This window comes from Salvelinus fontinalis, chromosome 11 (assembly GCF_029448725.1).
Source record: "Salvelinus fontinalis isolate EN_2023a chromosome 11, ASM2944872v1, whole genome shotgun sequence".
In the NCBI taxonomy this organism is placed as follows: domain Eukaryota; kingdom Metazoa; phylum Chordata; class Actinopteri; order Salmoniformes; family Salmonidae; genus Salvelinus; species Salvelinus fontinalis.
The window spans coordinates 1567559-1588590 of NC_074675.1; the positions used below are offsets into that span (position 1 = coordinate 1567559).

General features: G+C 46.4%; 1 protein-coding gene across 5 annotated transcripts in view; it reads left to right on the forward strand.

The window, feature by feature from the left end:
* The window catches only part of LOC129864865 (TBC1 domain family member 15-like), an 87778-nt gene that overhangs the window by 44839 nt on the left and 21907 nt on the right, over nt 1–21032 (forward strand). For 4 of the 5 annotated variants that reach the window (XM_055937157.1, XM_055937158.1, XM_055937159.1 and 1 more), the window contains exons 8-14: nt 880–1008; nt 5201–5304; nt 7908–8002; nt 11237–11353; nt 12835–12935; nt 16858–16957; nt 19307–19404. In XM_055937157.1, coding sequence (XP_055793132.1) covers nt 880–1008; nt 5201–5304; nt 7908–8002; nt 11237–11353; nt 12835–12935; nt 16858–16957; nt 19307–19404 — 744 coding nt within the window. The other variant, XM_055937161.1, reaches the window with a different exon arrangement.

Here is a 21032-nt window from a genome sequence, read left to right on the forward strand (position 1 = left end):
ATGTTTTCTATGGTGTCTCTATAGCCAGGCTATGGTCACTAAGTCTGACCTTTCATGTGTCTCTATAGCCAGGCTATGGTCACTGAGTCTGACCTTCCATGTTTTCTATGGTGTCTCTATAGCCAGGCTATGGTCACTAAGTCTGACCTTCCATGTGTCTCTATAGCCAGGCTATGGTCACTAAGTCTGACCTTCCATGTGTCTCTATAGCCAGGCTATGGTCACTAAGTCTGACCTTCCATGTTTTCTATGGTGTCTCTATAGCCAGGCTATGGTCACTAAGTCTGACCTTCCATGTTTTCTATGGTGTCTCTATAGCCAGGCTATGGTCACTAAGTCTGACCTTCCATGTGTCTCTATAGCCAGGCTATGGTCACTAAGTCTGACCTTCCATGTGTCTCTATAGCCAGGCTATGGTCACTAAGTCTGACCTTCCATGTGTCTCTATAGCCAGGCTATGGTCACTAAGTCTGACCTTCCATGTTTTCTATGGTGTCTCTATAGCCAGGCTATGGTCACTAAGTCTGACCTTCCATGTGTCTCTATAGCCAGGCTATGGTCACTAAGTCTGACCTTCCATGTGTCTCTATAGCCAGGCTATGGTCACTAAGTCTGACCTTCCATGTGTCTCTATAGCCAGGCTATGGTCAATAAGTCTGACCTTCCATGTTTTCTATGGTGTGTTTATTGCCAGGCTATGAGTTTTTGAGTCACTGAGTTTTTACGTTGTTAATGCCTTTGTTTAAATTCTTAGATTGACAAGGTATTTTGCTAATTTGATATCTGTCCCCTCCCTCTCTCTCTCTCTCTGGTGTGTTATTGGTGTAGCAGTAACATGCGTAGGTAATGCAGTATTTCCATACTCTTCCTCTCTGGTAGATTGATCTTGGCGTGCGGCCAGCGGTCCGGCGTAGGGAGCCTGTTGGGGCTGAAGAGTGGAACACCAACATGGACCCTGAGGGACGCATGAGGAACATCTCATACCTCAAACAGACCATATTCAAAGGGGTAAGGAACACGTGGGGCCAGGAACCAGCTAAATACAGCAGGATATAACACACTGAAACACCAGGAACCAACTAAATACAGCAGGTTATAACACACTGAAACAGCAGGAACCAACTAAATACACCAGGATATAACACACTGAAACACCAGGATATAACACACAGAAACACCAGGAACCAACTAAATACAGCAGGATATAACACACTGAAACACCAGGATATAACACACTGAAACACCAGGATGTAACACACTGAAACACCAGGATGTAACACACTGAAACACCAGGATATAACACACTGAAACACCAGGATATAACACACTGAAACACCAGGAACCAACTAAATACAGCAGGATATAACACAATGAAACACCAGGAACCAACTAAATACAGCAGGATATAACACACTGAAACACCAGGATGTAACACACTGAAACACCAGGATGTAACACACTGAAACACCAGGATATAACACACTGAAACACCAGGATATAACACACTGAAACACCAGGATATAACACACTGAAACACCAGGATATAACACACTGAAACACCAGGATATAACACACTGAAACACCAGGAACCAACTAAATACAGCAGGATATAACACACTGAAACACCAGGAACCAACTAAATACAGCAGGATATAACACACTGAAACACCAGGATATAACACACTGAAACACCAGGATATAACACACTGAAACACCAGGATATAACACACTGAAACACCAGGATATAACACACTGAAACACCAGGAACCAACTAAATATAGCAGAATATAACACACTGAAACACCAGGATATAACACACTGAAACACCAGGATGTAACACACTGAAACACCAGGATATAACACACTGAAACACCAGGAACCAACTAAATACAGCAGGATATAACACACTGAAACACCAGGATATAACACACTGAAACACCAGGATATAACACACTGAAACACCAGGATATAACACACTGAAACACCAGGATATAACACACTGAAACACCAGGAACCAACTAAATACAGCAGGATATAACACACTGAAACACCAGGAACCAACTAAATACAGCAGGATATAACACACTGAAACACCAGGAACCAGCTAAATACAGCAGGATATAACACACTGAAACACCAGGAACCAACTAAATACAGCAGGATATAACACACTGAAACACCAGGAACCAACTAAATACAGCAGGATATAACACACTGAAACACCAGGATATAACACACTGAAACACCAGGAACCAACTAAATACACCAGGATATAACACACTGAAACACCAGGATGTAACACACTGAAACACCAGGATATAACACACTGAAACACCAGGATATAACACACTGAAACACCAGGAACCAACTAAATACAGCAGGATATAACACACTGAAACACCAGGATATAACACACTGAAACACCAGGATATAACACACTGAAACACCAGGATATAACACACTGAAACACCAGGAACCAACTAAATACAGCAGGATATAACACAATGAAACACCAGGAACCAACTAAATACAGCAGGATATAACACACTGAAACACCAGGATATAACACACTGAAACACCAGGATATAACACACTGAAACACCAGGAACCAACTAAATACAGCAGGATATAACACACTGAAACACCAGGAACCAACTAAATACAGCAGGATATAACACACTGAAACACCAGGATATAACACACTGAAACACCAGGATGTAACACACTGAAACACCAGGATATAACACACTGAAACACCAGGATGTAACACACTGAAACACCAGGATATAACACACTGAAACACCAGGATGTAACACACTGAAACACCAGGAACCAACTAAATACACCAGGATGTAACACACTGAAACACCAGGATATAACACACTGAAACACCAGGATATAACACACTGAAACACCAGGAACCAACTAAATACACCAGGATATAACACACTGAAACACCAGGATATAACACACTGAAACACCAGGATATAACACACTGAAACACCAGGAACCAACTAAATACACCAGGATGTAACACACTGAAACACCAGGATGTAACACACTGAAACACCAGGATATAACACACTGAAACACCAGGATATAACACACTGAAACACCAGGATATAACACACTGAAACACCAGGATATAACACACTGAAACACCAGGATATAACACACTGAAACACCAGGATGTAACACTGAAACACCAGGATGTAACACACTGAAACACCAGGATATAACACACTGAAACACCAGGATATAACACACTGAAACACCAGGATATAACACACTGAAACACCAGGATATAACACACTGAAACACCAGGATGTAACACACTGAAACACCAGGAACCAACTAAATACAGCAGGATATAACACAATGAAACACCAGGAACCAACTAAATACAGCAGGATATAACACACTGAAACACCAGGATATAACACACTGAAACACCAGGAACCAACTAAATACAGCAGGATATAACACACTGAAACACCAGGATATAACACACTGAAACACCAGGAACCAACTAAATACAGCAGGATATAACACAATGAAACACCAGGAACCAACTAAATACAGCAGGATATAACACACTGAAACACCAGGATATAACACACTGAAACACCAGGATATAACACACTGAAACACCAGGATATAACACACTGAAACACCAGGAACCAACTAAATACAGCAGGATATAACACACTGAAACACCAGGATATAACACACTGAAACACCAGGATATAACACACTGAAACACCAGGAACCAACTAAATACAGCAGGATATAACACACTGAAACACCAGGATGTAACACACTGAAACACCAGGATATAACACACTGAAACACCAGGAACCAACTAAATACAGCAGGATATAACACACTGAAACAGCAGGAACCAACTAAATACAGCAGGATATAACACACTGAAACACCAGGATATAACACACTGAAACACCAGGATATAACACACTGAAACACCAGGATATAACACACTGAAACACCAGGATGTAACACACTGAAACACCAGGATATAACACACTGAAACACCAGGAACCAACTAAATACAGCAGAATATAACACACTGAAACACCAGGATATAACACACTGAAACACCAGGAACCAACTAAATACAGCAGGATATAACACACTGAAACACCAGGAACCAACTAAATACAGCAGAATATAACACACTGAAACACCAGGATATAACACACTGAAACACCAGGAACCAACTAAATACAGCAGAATATAACACACTGAAACACCAGGAACCAACTAAATACAGCAGAATATAACACACTGAAACACCAGGATATAACACACTGAAACACCAGGATGTAACACACAAACACCAGGATGTAACACACAAACACCAGGATGTAACACACAAACACCAGGATGTTACACTGAAACACCAGGATGTAACACTGAAACACCAGGATGTAACACACTGAAACACCAGGATGTAACACACTGAAACACCAGGATGTAACACACTGAAACACCAGGATGTAACACACTGAAACACCAGGATGTAACACTGAAACACCAGGATGTAACACTGAAACACCAGGATGTAACACTGAAACACCAGGATGTAACACTGAAACACCAGGATGTAACACTGAAACACCAGGATGTAACACTGAAACACCAGGATGTAACACTGAAACACCAGGATGTAACAGACTGAAACACATGATCAAACGGGACAGTCTCTGTATCTCACACACACCACACACACGCCCTCTGCTGTTAATTAAGAGAGTAGCAACAGCACAAACCCATCAGTGCTTTTAATTCCTACATATACTGTTCATCCTTGACAGAGCTAGCTACAGTAGCTCATCCATACTACATTGTGAGTCTATGGCCTGTGGCTGTGGCCTTGAGCAGTGAGGCAGAACACTCATTAAAAAGGCAGTATCTGATGCCTCTCTGTAGTCTCTCTACATGAAGGATATAGAAGTGGGGGTCTGCCGCGTTTCAGAGATTGTTTTGTCTCCCGACATCGCCTCTCTCTCTGACGCAACAGTTGGAAGTCGAAGGCTGAGTTGAAACTGGAATAGCTCTGTTAGGCCTGTTTTGTTTGTTACTTACTGTAGGACTGTGGAAATAAAAGCTGTCCGTCTCTCCTCTCATACTTTCTCTCTCTCCCTCCCCATCCCTCTTTCTGTCTCTCCGTCCCTCCTAGGGTCTGTGTCATGTGTTGAGGAAGGAGGGATGGAAGTTTCTGCTGGGCTACTTCCCCTGGGAGAGCACCCAGGAGGAGAGGAGTCGTCTGACCGAGAGGAAAACGTAAGACACTCCTACTCATTAGGAGACTGGGAGGAAACCGTGAGAGAGACACTCCTACTCATTGGGAGACTGGGAGGAAACCGTGAGAGAGACACTCCTACTCATTAGGAGACTGGGAGGAAACTGTGAGAGAGACACTCCTACTCATTAGGAGACTGGGAGGAAACTGTGAGAGAGACACTCCTACTCATTAGGAGACATGGGAGGAAAACGTAAGATAGACACTCCTACTCATTTGGAGACTGGGAGGAAACCGTGAGAGAGACACTCCTACTCATTAGGAGACTGGGAAGAAACCGTGAGAGAGACACTCCTACTCATTAGGAGACTGGGAGGAAACTGTGAGAGACACTCCTACTCATTAGGAGACTGGGAGGAAACCGTGAGAGACACTCCTACTCATTAGGAGACTGGGAGGAAACTGTGAGAGAGACACTCCTACTCATTAGGAGACTGGGAGGAAACCGTGAGAGAGACACTCCTACTCATTAGGAGGAAAACGTGAAAGAGACACTCCTACTCATTAGGAGACTGGGAGCTCCTCCATGGTTGACACATGCTCTCTGTCAGATCTGCATCATAACAGCACTGTTGATATAATACTAGGACAGGAAAACCCAACAACTCTCACTTCATGTTGTCTTTGTGCTCATAGAGAGATCTTCACAACGTTTTATGAATCAGTACGCTTTACATTTACAAGTAATATGACTTGTATTTAAGAATGACTAATACATTTCAGTTTGAAAACAAATGTTTCAGTTCAGATGGCGTTGAGGGCACTGTATGACGAGAGTACTAGTTCTCATAGCACAGCACCTGGTTATGTTGAAAACCAGCTGAAGGGATGTGGTCCTTACTATTCTGTTTAAACGTCACACAGTCAACACACCCTGAATGAGGGCTGGGAATTGTCAGGGACCTCACGATACGATATGATCACGATACGATGCGATATGATCACGATATGATTACGATATGATCACGATACGATATGATCACGATACTTATGTGTTGATTCTATATGTATTACGATTCGATATTTGCGATTTGATGTTCCAAACATATTGCGAACTAATTGTCTTTTTGATCAGTCATGGAAATAAGTACTGAAAACACGTTGGGTCACTATTTAAAGGTCCAATGCAACTGTTTTTTGTTGTCTCAATATCAAATTATTTCTGGGAAACAATGATGTACCTTACTGTGATTGTTTTAAACTGAATTGGGCAAAAAGAAACCAAAAAATGTTCTTCTCAAGGAAGAATTTAGCCAGGACGTTCTGGAAGTAGTCTGAGTGAGGGGGAAACTGAAAACGAGCTGTTATTGGCAGAGAGGTTTGGAACTCTCTATCTTATTGGTCTATTAACCAATTTTAAGGTCAAAACTCCATCCCACCAAAACAGGCTGAAATTTCAGGCGGTCTTTTCAAACAGCTCTTACACTAAAATGGCATTATAACTTTCACAATATTATTCCAACTTCATAGTGTGGAAATATATATTTAAAGACAGAAATCAAGATTTTGACTGTACTGGGCTTTTTAAAATAAGATGGAGAACAAGCTATAGGACAAAATACCAGTGTTTTGGCACAGGTAAAGCGAACTAGCGCTAGCTAACACTACCTAGCAAAATCTAACAATATATACACTTATATATTTTTTACTTGGAGTCAAGGTATCTATAATATGGTCCAAAGTAATATTGCGATATGTAGCACGATTTTTCCCCCTCTATCACCTAATGTAATGTGAAATATTTCCTGTCTCACTCCTTTACTTTCCTCTCTTTCCTCAGGGATAAGTACTTATTCCCCCTCTCTCCTCATCCTCTTTTCTCAGGGATAAGTACTTATTCCCCCTCTCTCCTCATCCTCTTTCCTCAGGGATAAGTACTTATTCCCCCTCTCTCCTCATCCTCTTTCCTCAGGGATAAGTACTTATTCCCCCTCTCTCCTCATCCTCTTTCCGCAGGGATAAGTACTTATTCCCCCTCTCACCTCATCCTCTTTCCGCAGGGATAAGTACTTATTCCCCCTCTCTCCTCATCCTCTTTCCTCAGGGATAAGTACTTATTCCCCCTCTCTCCTCATCCTCTTTCCTCAGGGATAAGTACTTATTCCCCCTCTCTCCTCATCCTCTTTCCTCAGGGATAAGTACTTATTCCCCCTCTCTCCTCATCCTCTTTCCTCAGGGATAAGTACTTATTCCCCCTCTCTCCTCATCCTCTTTTCTCAGGGATAAGTACTTATTCCCCCTCTCTCCTCATCCTCTTTCCTCAGGGATAAGTACTTATTCCCCCTCTCTCCTCATCCTCTTTCCTCAGGGATAAGTACTTATTCCCCCTCTCTCCTCATCCTCTTTCCTCAGGGATAAGTACTTATTCCCCCTCTCTCCTCATCCTCTTTCCTCAGGGATAAGTACTTATTCCCCCTCTCTCCTCATCCTCTTTCCTCAGGGATAAGTACTTATTCCCCCTCTCTCCTCATCCTCTTTCCTCAGGGATGAGTACCTATTAACCCTCTCTTCTCATCCTCTCTTTTCATCCTCAGGGATGAGTACTTATTCCCCCTCTCTTCTCATCCTCTCTTCTCATCCTCAGGGATGAGTACTTCCGTATGAAGCTCCAGTGGAAGTCAGTGAGTGAGGAGCAGGAGAAACACAACAGCATGTTTAGAGACCACAGGAGTCTAATAGGTAATCTTCATCACCATCATCATCACTTCTAACAGAATGTTAGTCAGGAGTCTAATAGGTAATCATCATCTTCATCATCACTTCTAACAGAATGTTAGTCAGGAGTCTAATAGGTAATCATCATCTTCATCATCACTTCTAACAGAATGTTAGTCAGGAGTCTAATAGGTAATCATCATCTTCATCATCACTTCTAACAGAATGTTAGTCAGGAGTCTAATAGGTAATCACCATCATCATCATCACTTCTAACAGAATGTTAGTCAGGAGTCTAATAGGTAATCATCATCTTCATCATCACTTCTAACAGAATGTTAGTCAGGAGTCTAATAGGTAATCACCATCATCATCATCACTTCTAACAGAATGTTAGTCAGGAGTCTAATAGGTAATCACCATCATCATCATCACTTCTAACAGAATGTTAGTCAGGAGTCTAATAGGTAATCACCATCGTCTTCATCACTTCTAACAGAATGTTAGTCAGGAGTCTAATAGGTAATCACCATCATCATCATCATCACTTCTAACAGAATATTAGTCAGGAGTCTAATAGGTAATCATCATCTTCATCATCACTTCTAACAGAATGTTAGTCAGGAGTCTAATAGGTAATCATCATCTTCATCATCACTTCTAACAGAATGTTAGTCAGGAGTCTAATAGGTAATCACCATCATCATCATCACTTCTAACAGAATGTTAGTCAGGAGTCTAATAGGTAATCACCATCATCATCACTTCTAACAGAATGTTAGTCAGGAGTCTAATAGGTAATCACCATCGTCTTCATCACTTCTAACAGAATGTTAGTCAGGAGTCTAATAGGTAATCACCATCATCATCATCACTTCTAACAGAATGTTAGTCAGGAGTCTAATAGGTAATCACCATCATCATCATCACTTCTAACAGAATATTAGTCAGGAGTCTAATAGGTAATCACCATCATCATCATCACTTCTAACAGAATTTTAGTCAGGAGTCTAATAGGTAATCACCATCATCATCATCACTTCTAACAGAATGTTAGTCAGGAGTCTAATTGGTAATCACCATCATCACTTCTAACAGAATGTTAGTCAGGAGTCTAATAGGTAATCACCATCATCATCATCACTTCTAACAGAATATTAGTCAGGAGTCTAATAGGTAATCACCATCATCATCATCACTTCTAACAGAATTTTAGTCAGGAGTCTAATAGGTAATCACCATCATCATCACTTCTAACAGAATGTTAGTCAGGAGTCTAATAGGTAATCACCATCATCATCACTTCTAACAGAATGTTAGTCAGGAGTCTAATAGGTAATCACCATCATCATCATCATCACTTCTAACAAAATGTTAGTCACCAGATAATAGCCTGGCCGTTAGACCATCAGCCAAAAGGCTTTCATCCCATGTAACATATCCTGCCATTGTGCCCTTGATCAAGGGACTTAACCCCCTACGATTCCTCTTCATCCAGGGGCGCTGCTGCTGACCCTTGATCTCTGTCTGGGGTCTCTGTCTGGGGGTCTCTGTCTGGGGTTGTTGGGGAAGCCAGAAGCCAGTTTTCCCTTCTAACCGATGGACAATAGTTGTATTCTATTTGATTCTATTGGTCTGACAGTAGGATGGTTACGTGGTTTGAACAATGGGCACTGTGACAAACAGTAGACTTTTCCAATATGTTAAAGAGTTAGACCCCTTGTTCCAACAGCCTCAGTCAGCAACTCCCCCCCCCCCCCCCACAGCCAGTGAAGAACAAAAGTTGGCCACATTTGTCCGGGTCTGAACCCCAAACTGCTCAGCAAAACCATTTGAAATAAAGTGTGACACCTTCCCTAGTTTAGCTACTTGAAGTCTGAGCTGAGACTGGAATCAATCTGGCTCCCATCGGATCAACCCCGTGTTTTATTTATTCAATATTCCATCAGCGTCGTCAGCCTGTAGAACCCAGCCCCGTGGCTGCGTCCCAAATGACATCTTATACCCTGTATGTAGTGCACTACTTTTGACCTGAGCCCTATGTGCACTAAATAGGCAGTAGGTTGTCATTTGGGACAGGGCCCATGTCAGCCAGGTAATGGGATCTCATCTCCTCCTGATCGTTGAGGAATGATCCATACTGGATCTGGCTGGCTCCTCAATGGACTTGGCATTTCTGTTCTCTCCGTCTCTTTATTCTCTCTCTCTCCCTCTCTGAGTCGCTCCCCCCTTCTATTCAAAGGATTGAAATTAGGCTCCGGTTGTAACAGGGTTAGAGTTGTGTGCTCTCTGTAAATGTCAGCTGAAATGAATATGGAAATGAGCGGCGGCTGGCACGGAGAAATGCTGAACTGTTGAAGTGCTGCTGGTTCCATTTCTGATTTCAACTCCTGGTAGTAAACTTTTTGTCTGAGGACAATCGGGCAGACCAGACCAGTGGTGAAGTCGGGGCCTGTATTCATAAAGCGTCTCTGAGTTGGGAGTGCTGATCTACGATCAGGTTCCTTCTGTCCATGTCATCTGACCCTCCTATTCTTTATGAATACTGGTGGCTGTTAGTTCCCTCTACAGAGAAAGACCCTCCTATTCTTTATGAATACTGGTGGCTGTTAGTTCCCTCTACAGAGAAAGACCCTCCTCTTCTTTATGAATACTGGTGGCTGTTAGTTCCCTCTACAGAGAAAGACCCTCCTCTTCTTTATGAATACTGGTGGCTGTTAGTTCCCTCTACAGAGAAAGACCCTCCTCTTCTTTATGAATACTGGTGGCTGTTAGTTCCCTCTACAGAGAAAGACCCTCCTATTCTTTATGAATACTGGTGGCTGTTAGTTCCCTCTACAGAGAAAGACCCTCCTCTTCTTTATGAATACTGGTGGCTGTTAGTTCCCTCTACAGAGAAAGACCCTCCTATTCTTTATGAATACTGGTGGCTGTTAGTTCCCTCTACAGAGAAAGACCCTCCTATTCTTTATGAATACTGGTGGCTGTTAGTTCCCTCTACAGAGAAAGACCCTCCTATTCTTTATGAATACTGGTGGCTGTTAGTTCCCTCTACAGAGACAGAAGTAAACTGGACAGATAAACTTTGTCAGTCCGTCACGATGGATGGTGTAAACTCTACATCTATATATTTAGTCTGTTATTGTCTGTCTGTAACCCTGTAGCAGCACCGTTTCACTGAGTCAAATCCTCTACATCCAAATGTATTTGGTGAATAAAGGGGATTCTAAGGCCTGTGACTGTTGATTTCCTCCACAGAGAAAGACGTGAACAGGACAGACAGGACCAACCCTTTCTATGAAGGACCAGACAACCCAGGACTGATTCTGCTGCACGATGTCCTCATGACCTACTGCATGTATGACTTTGACCTGGGTAAGACCACGCTTGTCATACTGAATGACTTTGACCTGGGTAAGACCACGCTTGTCATACTGAATGACTTTGACCTGGGTAAGACCACGCTTGTCATACTGAATGACTTTGACCTGGGTAAGACCACGCTTGTCATTCTGAATGACTTTGACCTGGGTAAGACCACGCTGGTCATACTGAATAACTTTGACCTGGGTAAGACCACGCTTGTCATACTGAATGACTTTGACCTGGGTAAGACCACGCTTGTCATTCTGAATGACTTTGACCTGGGTAAGACCACGCTTGTCATTCTGAATGACTTTGACCTGGGTAAGACCACGCTTGTCATTCTGAATGACTTTGACCTGGGTAAGACCACGCTGTCATACTGTATGACTTTGACCCGGGTAAGACCACGCTTGTCATACTGAATGACTTTGACCCGGGTAAGACCAAGCTTGTCATTCTGAATGACTTTGACCTGGGTAAGACCACGCTTGTCATTCTGAATGACTTTGACCTGGGTAAGACCACGCTTGTCATTCTGAATGACTTTGACCTGGGTAAGACCACGCTTGTCATACTGAATGACTTTGACCTGGGTAAGACCACGCTTGTCATACTGAATGACTTTGACCTGGGTAAGACCAAGCTTGTCATTCTGAATGACTTTGACCTGGGTAAGACCAAGCTTGTCATTCTGAATGACTTTGACCCGGGTAGACCACGCTTGTCATTCTGAATGACTTTGACCTGGGTAAGACCACGCTTGTCATTCTGAATGACTTTGACCTGGGTAAGACCACGCTTGTCATTCTGAATGACTTTGACCTGGGTAAGACCACGCTTGTCATACTGAATGACTTTGACCTGGGTAAGACCACGCTTGTCATTCTGAATGACTTTGACCTGGGTAAGACCACGCTTGTCATACTGAATGACTTTGACCCGGGTAAGACAAACTGCATGTACTCAGCCTCTCTTGCGTTGTGACTGAGGATTCACCAACAATAAATACTACATGCCACTCAGCACCAGACGTGATCAGAGGAGGCTGCTGAGGGGAGGACGGCTCATAAGAATGGCTGGAACGGAGCGAATGGAATGGCATCAACCACATGGAAACCATGTGTTTGATGTATTTGATACCATTCCACCTATTCCGCTCCAGCCATTACCACGAGCCAGTCCTCCCTGATTAAGGTGCCACCAACCTCCTTTGGTCAAGATTGTGTTGGTATGAAAGCTCTCCAGAACTCTTTCAAATCCTCTCTGTCACCACCAGGCGCTGACTGGCTGACTGGCTGACTGGCTGACTGACTGGCTGGCTGACTGGCTGGCTGACTGGCTGGCTGACTGGCTGGCTGGCTGGCTGACTGACTGGCTGGCTGACTGGCTGGCTGACTGGCTGGCTGACTGGCTGGCTGACTGGCTGGCTGACTGGCTGGCTGACTGGCTGGCTGGCTGGCTAAAGCGGGTTCTTTTCTCTCTGTCACCAGGCTATGTCCAGGGTATGAGTGACCTGCTGTCTCCGATCCTCTATGTGATGGAGAACGAGGTGGACGCCTTCTGGTGCTTTGTCTCCTTCATGGACCAGATGGTGAGACTGACAACATAGAACTAGATATACTAGAACAGACATAATGTAATACGACCATAGAAATAGGCTTGATAAACTAGCAGGGACATAATCTTCTAGTGATTTGTCTCCTTCATGGACCAGATGGGTAAAACGGAGAACATCTGAATTATTAGAACATACGTCACATAGAAATATAATTACTAGAATGGACAAAGCCCCTCACACCAAAGCAAATTAAATGAGGATGTCCATTCTAGTCATTGGATGTCTGTGGGTGAGACCTTCACTGACCTCTGTAGGTATATGACAGCACAGTTCTTCCTGTTTAACGAGAGACGGAGGCCAACTAGGGAAGTGTTGGTAGAGTGTGACCTGATTACCTGACCACGCTGGGTTCCCATGGTGCATTTCACAAAGGATGCATCCAAGACCACTCTCTCATAGCCTCCACCAATAGCTGGGCAGAGCCCTCACGCTTTTTGATGTCACTCCAGCTCTATGATTTGTGTTCTGAATTAGTTTTTTTCTGTCTTATTATACAACCTACAACACCGTCCTGCTTCCTGTCTGTTCTGTTACAACACCGTCCTGCTTCCTGTCTGTTCTGTTACAACACCGTCCTGCTTCCTGTCTGTTCTGTTACAACACCGTCCAGCTTCCTGTCTGTTCTGTTACAACACCGTCCAGCTTCCTGTCTGTTCTGTTACAACACCGTCCAGCTTCCTGTCTGTTCTGTTACAACATCGTCCTGCTTCCTGTCTGTTCTGTTACAACACCGTCCAGCTTCCTGTCTGTTCTGTTACAACACCGTCCTGTCTGTTCTGTTACAACACCGTCCAGCTTCCTGTCTGTTCTGTTACGACACCGCCCAGCCTCCCGTCTGTTCTCTGTTACGACACCGCCCAGCCTCCCGTCTGTTCTCTGTTACGACGCCGCCCAGCCTCCCGTCTGTTCTCTGTTACGACGCCGCCCAGCCTCCCGTCTGTTCTCTGTTACGACGCCTCCCGTCTGTTCTCTGTTACGACACCGCCCAGCCTCCCGTCTGTTCTCTGTTACGACACCGCCCAGCCTCCCGTCTGTTCTCTGTTACGACACCGCCCAGCCTCCCGTCTGTTCTCTGTTACGACGCCGCCCAGCCTCCCGTCTGTTCTCTGTTACGACGCCGCCCAGCCTCCCGTCTGTTCTCTGTTACGACGCCGCCCAGCCTCCCGTCTGTTCTCTGTTACGACGCCGCCCAGCCTCCCGTCTGTTCTCTGTTACGACACCGCCCAGCCTCCCGTCTGTTCTCTGTTACGACACCGCCCAGCCTCCTGTCTGTTCTGTTACGACACCGCCCAGCCTCCTGTCTTTTCTCTGTTACGACACCGCCCAGCCTCCTGTCTATTCTGTTACGACACCGCCCAGCCTCCTGTCTATTCTGTTACGACACCGCCCAGCCTCCTGTCTGTTCTGTTACGACACCGCCCAGCCTCCCGTCTGTTCTCTGTTACGACACCGCCCAGGCTCCCGTCTGTTCTCTGTTACGACACCGCCCAGCCTCCCGTCTGTTCTCTGTTACGACACCGCCCAGCCTCCCGTCTGTTCTCTGTTACGATACCGCCCAGCCTCCCGTCTGTTCTCTGTTACGACACCGCCCAGCCTCCCGTCTGTTCTCTGTTACGACACCGCCCAGCCTCCCGTCTGTTCTCTGTTACGACACCGCCCAGCCTCCCGTCTGTTCTCTGTTACGACACCGCCCAGCCTCCCGTCTGTTCTCTGTTACGACACCGCCCAGCCTCCTGTCTGTCACGACACCATCCTATTTCCTCTATTCTTACCTTCACATAGCTGCTGAAGTCATTTAAAGGGGATTTTGTGTTCATTATCCAGTCATAGCTTTATAGGTACTGTAGCCCAGGGCTGGTCTACTCTGGTAAACAGCCACACACACACACACACACACAGAGAGGTTAGGGTAAACAGCAATCATGTTATTATTACTCGGCTGAATGGTCTTGTACCTGACCGGCCCTTGTTATTCAAAGGAAACCCAAAGACCATGTCATCTCAGCACTGTAGCTGTCATCCCACTCATTAATACATTAAACACGGCTACATCAGGGTTATTGATTTAAACACCTGCCACATAGCAACTTGTTAGTGAGGAAGGTAAAAGGAAAGCTGGAGATTGAGGAATAGAGAGCATCAATATGGTGTTATGTGACTGGTTGGCTGGCTGAATGACTGGCTGGCCGACTGGCTGGCTGAATGACTGGCTGGCTGAATGACTGGCTGGCTGGGTTTCTGGCTGGCTGAATGACTGGCTGGCCGACTGGCTGGCTGAATGACTGGCTGGCTGAATGACTGGCTGGCTGGGTTTCTGGCTGGCTGAATTACTGGCTTGCTGGCTGGCTGGGTTTCTGGCTGGCTGAATTACTGGCTGGCTGGCTGGCTGGCTGAATTACTGGCTGGCTGAATGACTGGCCGACTGGTTGGATGACAGGCTGACCGGACGATTGACTGTCATCAACATGTTTTTGCTTTAACAGGATCCCTAATTCATCTGTCTGTATTACTGTATAAACTCTATATACAGCAGTATGTGGACACCCCTTCACATCAGTGGATTCGGCTATTTCAGCCACCCCCGATTCTGACAGGTGTATAAAAATGAGCACACAGCCATGCAATCTCCATAAACAAACATTGACAGTAGAATGGACCTACTGAAGAGCTCAGTGACTTTCAACGTGGCACCGTGATAGGATGACACCTTTCCAACAAGTCAGTTCGGCAGCCCTGCTAGAGCTGCCCCGGTCAACTTTAAGTGATGTTATTGTGAAGTGGAAATGTCTTGGAGCAACAACGGCTCAGCGTGCAAAGTGGTAGGCCACACAAGCTCACAGAATGGGACCGCCGAGTGCTGAAGCACGTAAAAATCATCACTCCTCGGTTGCAACATTCACTACCGAGTTCCAAACGGCCTCTGGAAGAAACATTAGCACAAGAACTGTTCGTCGAGCTTCATGAAATTGGTTTCCATGGCAGAGCAGCCGCACACAAGCCTAAGATCACCATAACGCAATGCCAAGCGTTGGAAACGCATTGTCTGGAGTGATGAATCGCGGTTCATCTGGCAGTCCGACGGACGAATCTGGGTTAGGCAGATGCCAAGATAACACGACCTGCTCCGTGCGTAGTGACACCTGTAAAGTGTGGAGGAGGAGGAATAATGATCTGGGGCTGTTTTTCATGGTTTCGGCGAGGCTCCGTAGTTACAGCGAAGGGGAATCTAACACTACAGCATACAATGACATTCTGGATGATTCTGTGCTTCCAACTTTGTGTTTCCAACAGTTTGGGGAAGGCTCTTTGCTGTTTCAGCATGACAATGCCCCCGTGCACAAGGCGAGGTCCATACAGAAATGGTTTGTCAAGATCGATATGGGAAGAACTTGACTGGCCTGCACGGAGCCCTGACCTCAACCCCCAATCGAACACCTTTGAGATGAATTGGACTGCGAACCAGGCCTAATCGCCCAACATCAGTGCCTAACCTCACTAATGCTCTTGTGGCTGAGTGGAACCAAGTCCCCCACAGCAATGTTCCAACATCTAGTAGAAAACCTTCCCAGAAGAGTGGAGGCTGTTATAGCAGCAATGTTCCAACATCTAGTAGAAAACCTTCCCAGAAGAGTGGAGGCTGTTATAGCAGCAATGTTCCAACATCTAGTAGAAAACCTTCCCAGAAGACTGGAGGCTGTTATAGCAGCAATGTTCCAACATCTAGTAGAAAACCTTCCCAGAAGAGTGGAGGCTGTTAAAGCAGCTAAAGGGGGGACCAACTCCATGTTAATGTCCATTATTTTAGAATGAGATGTTTGACCAGCAGGTGTCCACATAGTGTCGATCATGTCGTCTATATCGTGTGAATGTATTTCGATTCTGTCTACATTCTCAGCACCAGAACTTTGAGGAGCAGATGCAGGGTATGAAGACTCAGCTGATCCAACTCAGCACTCTGCTACGCCTACTGGACCTGTCCTTCTGGAACTATCTGGGTGAGGGGAACACACACACACACACTGCTACGCCTACTGGACCTGTCCTTCTGGAACTATCTGGGTGAGGGGAACACACACACACACACTGCTACGCCTACTGGACCTGTCCTTCTGGAACTATCTGGGTGAGGGGAACACACACACACACACACACACACACACACACACACACACACACACTGCTACGCCTACTGGACCTGTCCTTCTGGAACTACCTGGGTGAGGGGAACACACACACACACACACACACACACACACACACACACACACACACACACACTGCTATGACTACTGGACCTGTCCTTCTGGAACTACCTGGGTGAGGGGAACACACACACACACACACACACACACACACACACACACACACACACACACACACACACACACACACACACACACACTGCTATGACTACTGGACCTGTCCTTCTGGAACTATCTGGGTGAGGGGAACACACACACACACACACACACACACACACTGCTACGCCTACTGGACCTGTCCTTCTGGAACTATCTGGGTGAGGGGAACACACACACACACACACACACACACACACACACACACACACACACACACACACTGCTATGACTACTGGACCTGTCCTTCTGGAAATATCTGGGTGAGGGGAACACACACACACACACACACTGCTACGCCTACTGGACCTGTCCTTCTGGAACTATCTGGGTGAGGGGAACACACACACACTCTGCTACGACTACTGGTCCTGTCCTTCTGGAACTACCTGGGTGAGGGGAACACACACACACACACACACACACTGCTATGACTACTGGACTTGTCCTTCTGTAACTATCTGGGTGAGGGGAACACACACACACACACACACACACACACACACACACACACACACACACACACACACACACACTGCTATGACTACTGGACCGGTCCTTCTGGAACTATCTGGGTGAGGGGAACACACACACACTCTGCTATGACTACTGGACTTGTCCTTCTGTAACTACCTGGGTGAGGGGAACACACACACACACACTGCTATGACTACTGGACTTGTCCTTCTGTAACTACCTGGGTGAGGGGAACACACAAACAGGGCATGCTTAAAAAAAAAAATCCTTACAGAAAATTAAGTTTAGCGTCCATTATTGGAGTCCGGGTAGTCCAGTCCCTGTCCAATGAATAACTCCCATTTACTACCATTTAGAGTCCACAGAATCGAACGTTCGCCGTGACAACGGATCACATGCATCCTCATCATAAGTGTACTAGATAATCATCTCGATCGAGCCAATGAAATATTACCCGTGTGATTTTCTCTCTCAGGTGACGACGCCACATTTGTCTTCGAGAGAAAAACAAGAGTTTTTTTCCCAAGTTTGACTAAGTCTTCCTAATGAGATAAATATGGTGTGTTCTGTTTGGAATGTCTTTCCTATTTGCTAGAGGTCGTAGGGGTCAGCTGCATCCCTAAACAGACCCTGATAAGTTTGTTTTGAATTAGGCTGTTTTAAATGCAGCTAGCGCTAACGCTGCAGTCTGATTGGGACGATGGTGATTTATCACCCGCATACTTTATAGTCATTAATTTTCTTGATTAATTTGGGCTCGCTCAGCCACCGTACTAAAAGTGGTGTGCTGTTCGTTACCTCGCCGGAAAACAACGGCTCCTCTGTTATTTAGAGACCTTCCAAGAACAATAAACCAAGTAAATTCAATAATATGTAAATGAAATGTGTTATTTATCGCTTTAATTTGAGCAGGAAAGGTTAGATTGAGGACAGGAAGAGGATGACGGTGATGGACGTGATTGTCTTTTTTGGGGTGTGTGGGTGGGAGGGGGGGGGGGGTGAAGGAGAGAAAGAAGATATGGAGAGGGGACGTAGGAGGCTTAAGGTCTATGATTGGTTGACTTTAATTTACGAGTCTCCACTTCCTCACTATTGATCTTCCTGCAGCTCCTTGATCAGAGATGCTCACAACTCTGACACGTTCAGAGTGGATTTAACCCTCTCAGGGATGGTTGGATCGATGCCAATGGCTTTTAAGCTCATGATGTCTAAAGACAATACCTCAGATGTTGTCGGGTTCCCTTCATTCTAACCTTATGGTGTTGCAGAGGCTACCTGTACGTCTGCTAACCTCGTGTGTGTGTGTGTGTCCATCTTACAGTGGCCCAGGACTCTGGTCACCTGTACGTCTGCTAACCTCGTGTGTGTGTGTGTCCATCTTACAGTGGCCCAGGACTCTGGTCACCTGTACTTCTGCTAACCTTGTGTGTGTGTGTCCATCTTACAGTGGCCCAGGACTCTGGTCACCTGTACTTCTGCTAACCTCGTGTGTATGTGTCCGTCTTACAGTGGCCCAGGACTCTGGTCACCTGTACTTCTGCTTCCGCTGGCTCCTGATTCGCTTCAAGAGAGAACTGAGTTTCCCTGATGTCCTGCGTCTTTGGGAGGTGCGTCAGACATTTCAAGGCGTTTACCGTTAATCAATCGGCTGTTCTCTAATGATCGATCAGCCCACACAGTCAATCCAGCCAATCAATCAAAGAGACCAATCAGTCATTACAGTGAGCACTTGATCAATCAGTGGCCTCTCTCTGTCCCCTGAGTCTCTGGTCCTGCTCTCCTCCTCCTCCTCCTCTCTCTGTCCCCTGACTCTCTGGTCCTGATCTCCTCCTCCTCCTCTCTCTGTCCCCTGACTCTCTGGTCCTGATCTCCTCCTCCTCCTCCTCCTCTCTCTGTCCCCTGACTCTCTGGTCCTGCTCTCCTCCTCCTCCATCTGTCCCCTGACTCTCTGGTCCTGCTCTCTTCCTCCTCCTCCTCCTCCTCTCTCTGTCCCCTGACTCTCTGGTCCTGCTCTCCTCCTCCTCCTCCTCCTCCTCTCTCTGTCCCCTGACTCTCTGGTCCTGCTCTCCTCCTCCTCCTCCTCTCTCTGTCCCCTGACTCTCTGGTCCTGCTCTCCTCTCTCTGTCCCCTGACTCTCTGGTCCTGCTCTCCTCCTCCTCCTCCTCCTCCATCTGTCCCCTGACTCTCTGGTCCTGCTCTCCTCCTCCTCCTCTTCTCTCTGTCCCCTGACTCTCTGGTCCTGATCTCCTCCTCCTACTCTCTCTGTCCCCTGACTCTCTGGTCCTGCTCTCCTCCTCCTCCTCCTCCTCCTCCTCTCTCTGTCCCCTGACTCTCTGGTCCTGCTCTCCTCCTCCTCCTCTCTCTGTCCCCTGACTCTCTGGTCCTGCTCTCCTCCTCCTCCTCTCTCTGTCCCCTGACTCTCTGGTCCTGCTCTCCTCCTCCTCCTCTCTCTGTCCCCTGACTCTCTGGTCCTGCTCTCCTCCTCCTCCTCTCTCTGTCCCCTGACTCTCTGGTCCTGCTCTCCTCCTCCTCCTCCTCTCTCTGTCCCCTGACTCTCTGGTCCTGCTCTCCTCCTCCTCCTCCTCTCTCTGTCCCCTGACTCTCTGGTCCTGATCTCCTCCTCCTCCTCCTCTCTCTGTCCCCTGACTCTCTGGTCCTGATCTCCTCCTCCTCCTCCTCTCTCTGTCCCCTGACTCTCTGGTCCTGATCTCCTCCTCCTCCTCCTCCTCCTCCTCTCTCTGTCCCCTGACTCTCTGGTCCTGATCTCCTCCTCCTCCTCCTCCTCCTCCTCCTCTCTCTGTCCCCTGACTCTCTGGTCCTGCTCTCCTCCTCCTCCATCTGTCCCCTGACTCTCTGGTCCTGCTCTCCTCCTCCTCCTCCTCTCTCTGTTCCCTGACTCTCTGGTCCTGATCTCCTCCTCCTCCTCTCTCTGTCCCCTGACTCTCTGGTCCTGCTCTCCTCCTCCTCCTCTCTCTGTCCCCTGACTCTCTGGTCCTGCTCTCCTCCTCCTCCTCCTCTCTCTGTCCCCTGACTCTGGTCCTGCTCTCTTCCTCCTCCTCCTCTCTCTGTCCCCTGACTCTCTGGTCCTGCTGCTCCTCCTCCTCCTCCTCTCTCTGTCCCCTGACTCTCTGGTCCTGCTCTCCTTCTCCTCCTCCTCCTCCTCCTCTCTCTGTCCCCTGACTCTCTGGTCCTGCTCTCCTCCTCCTCCTCCTCCGTCTGTCCCCTGACTCTCTGG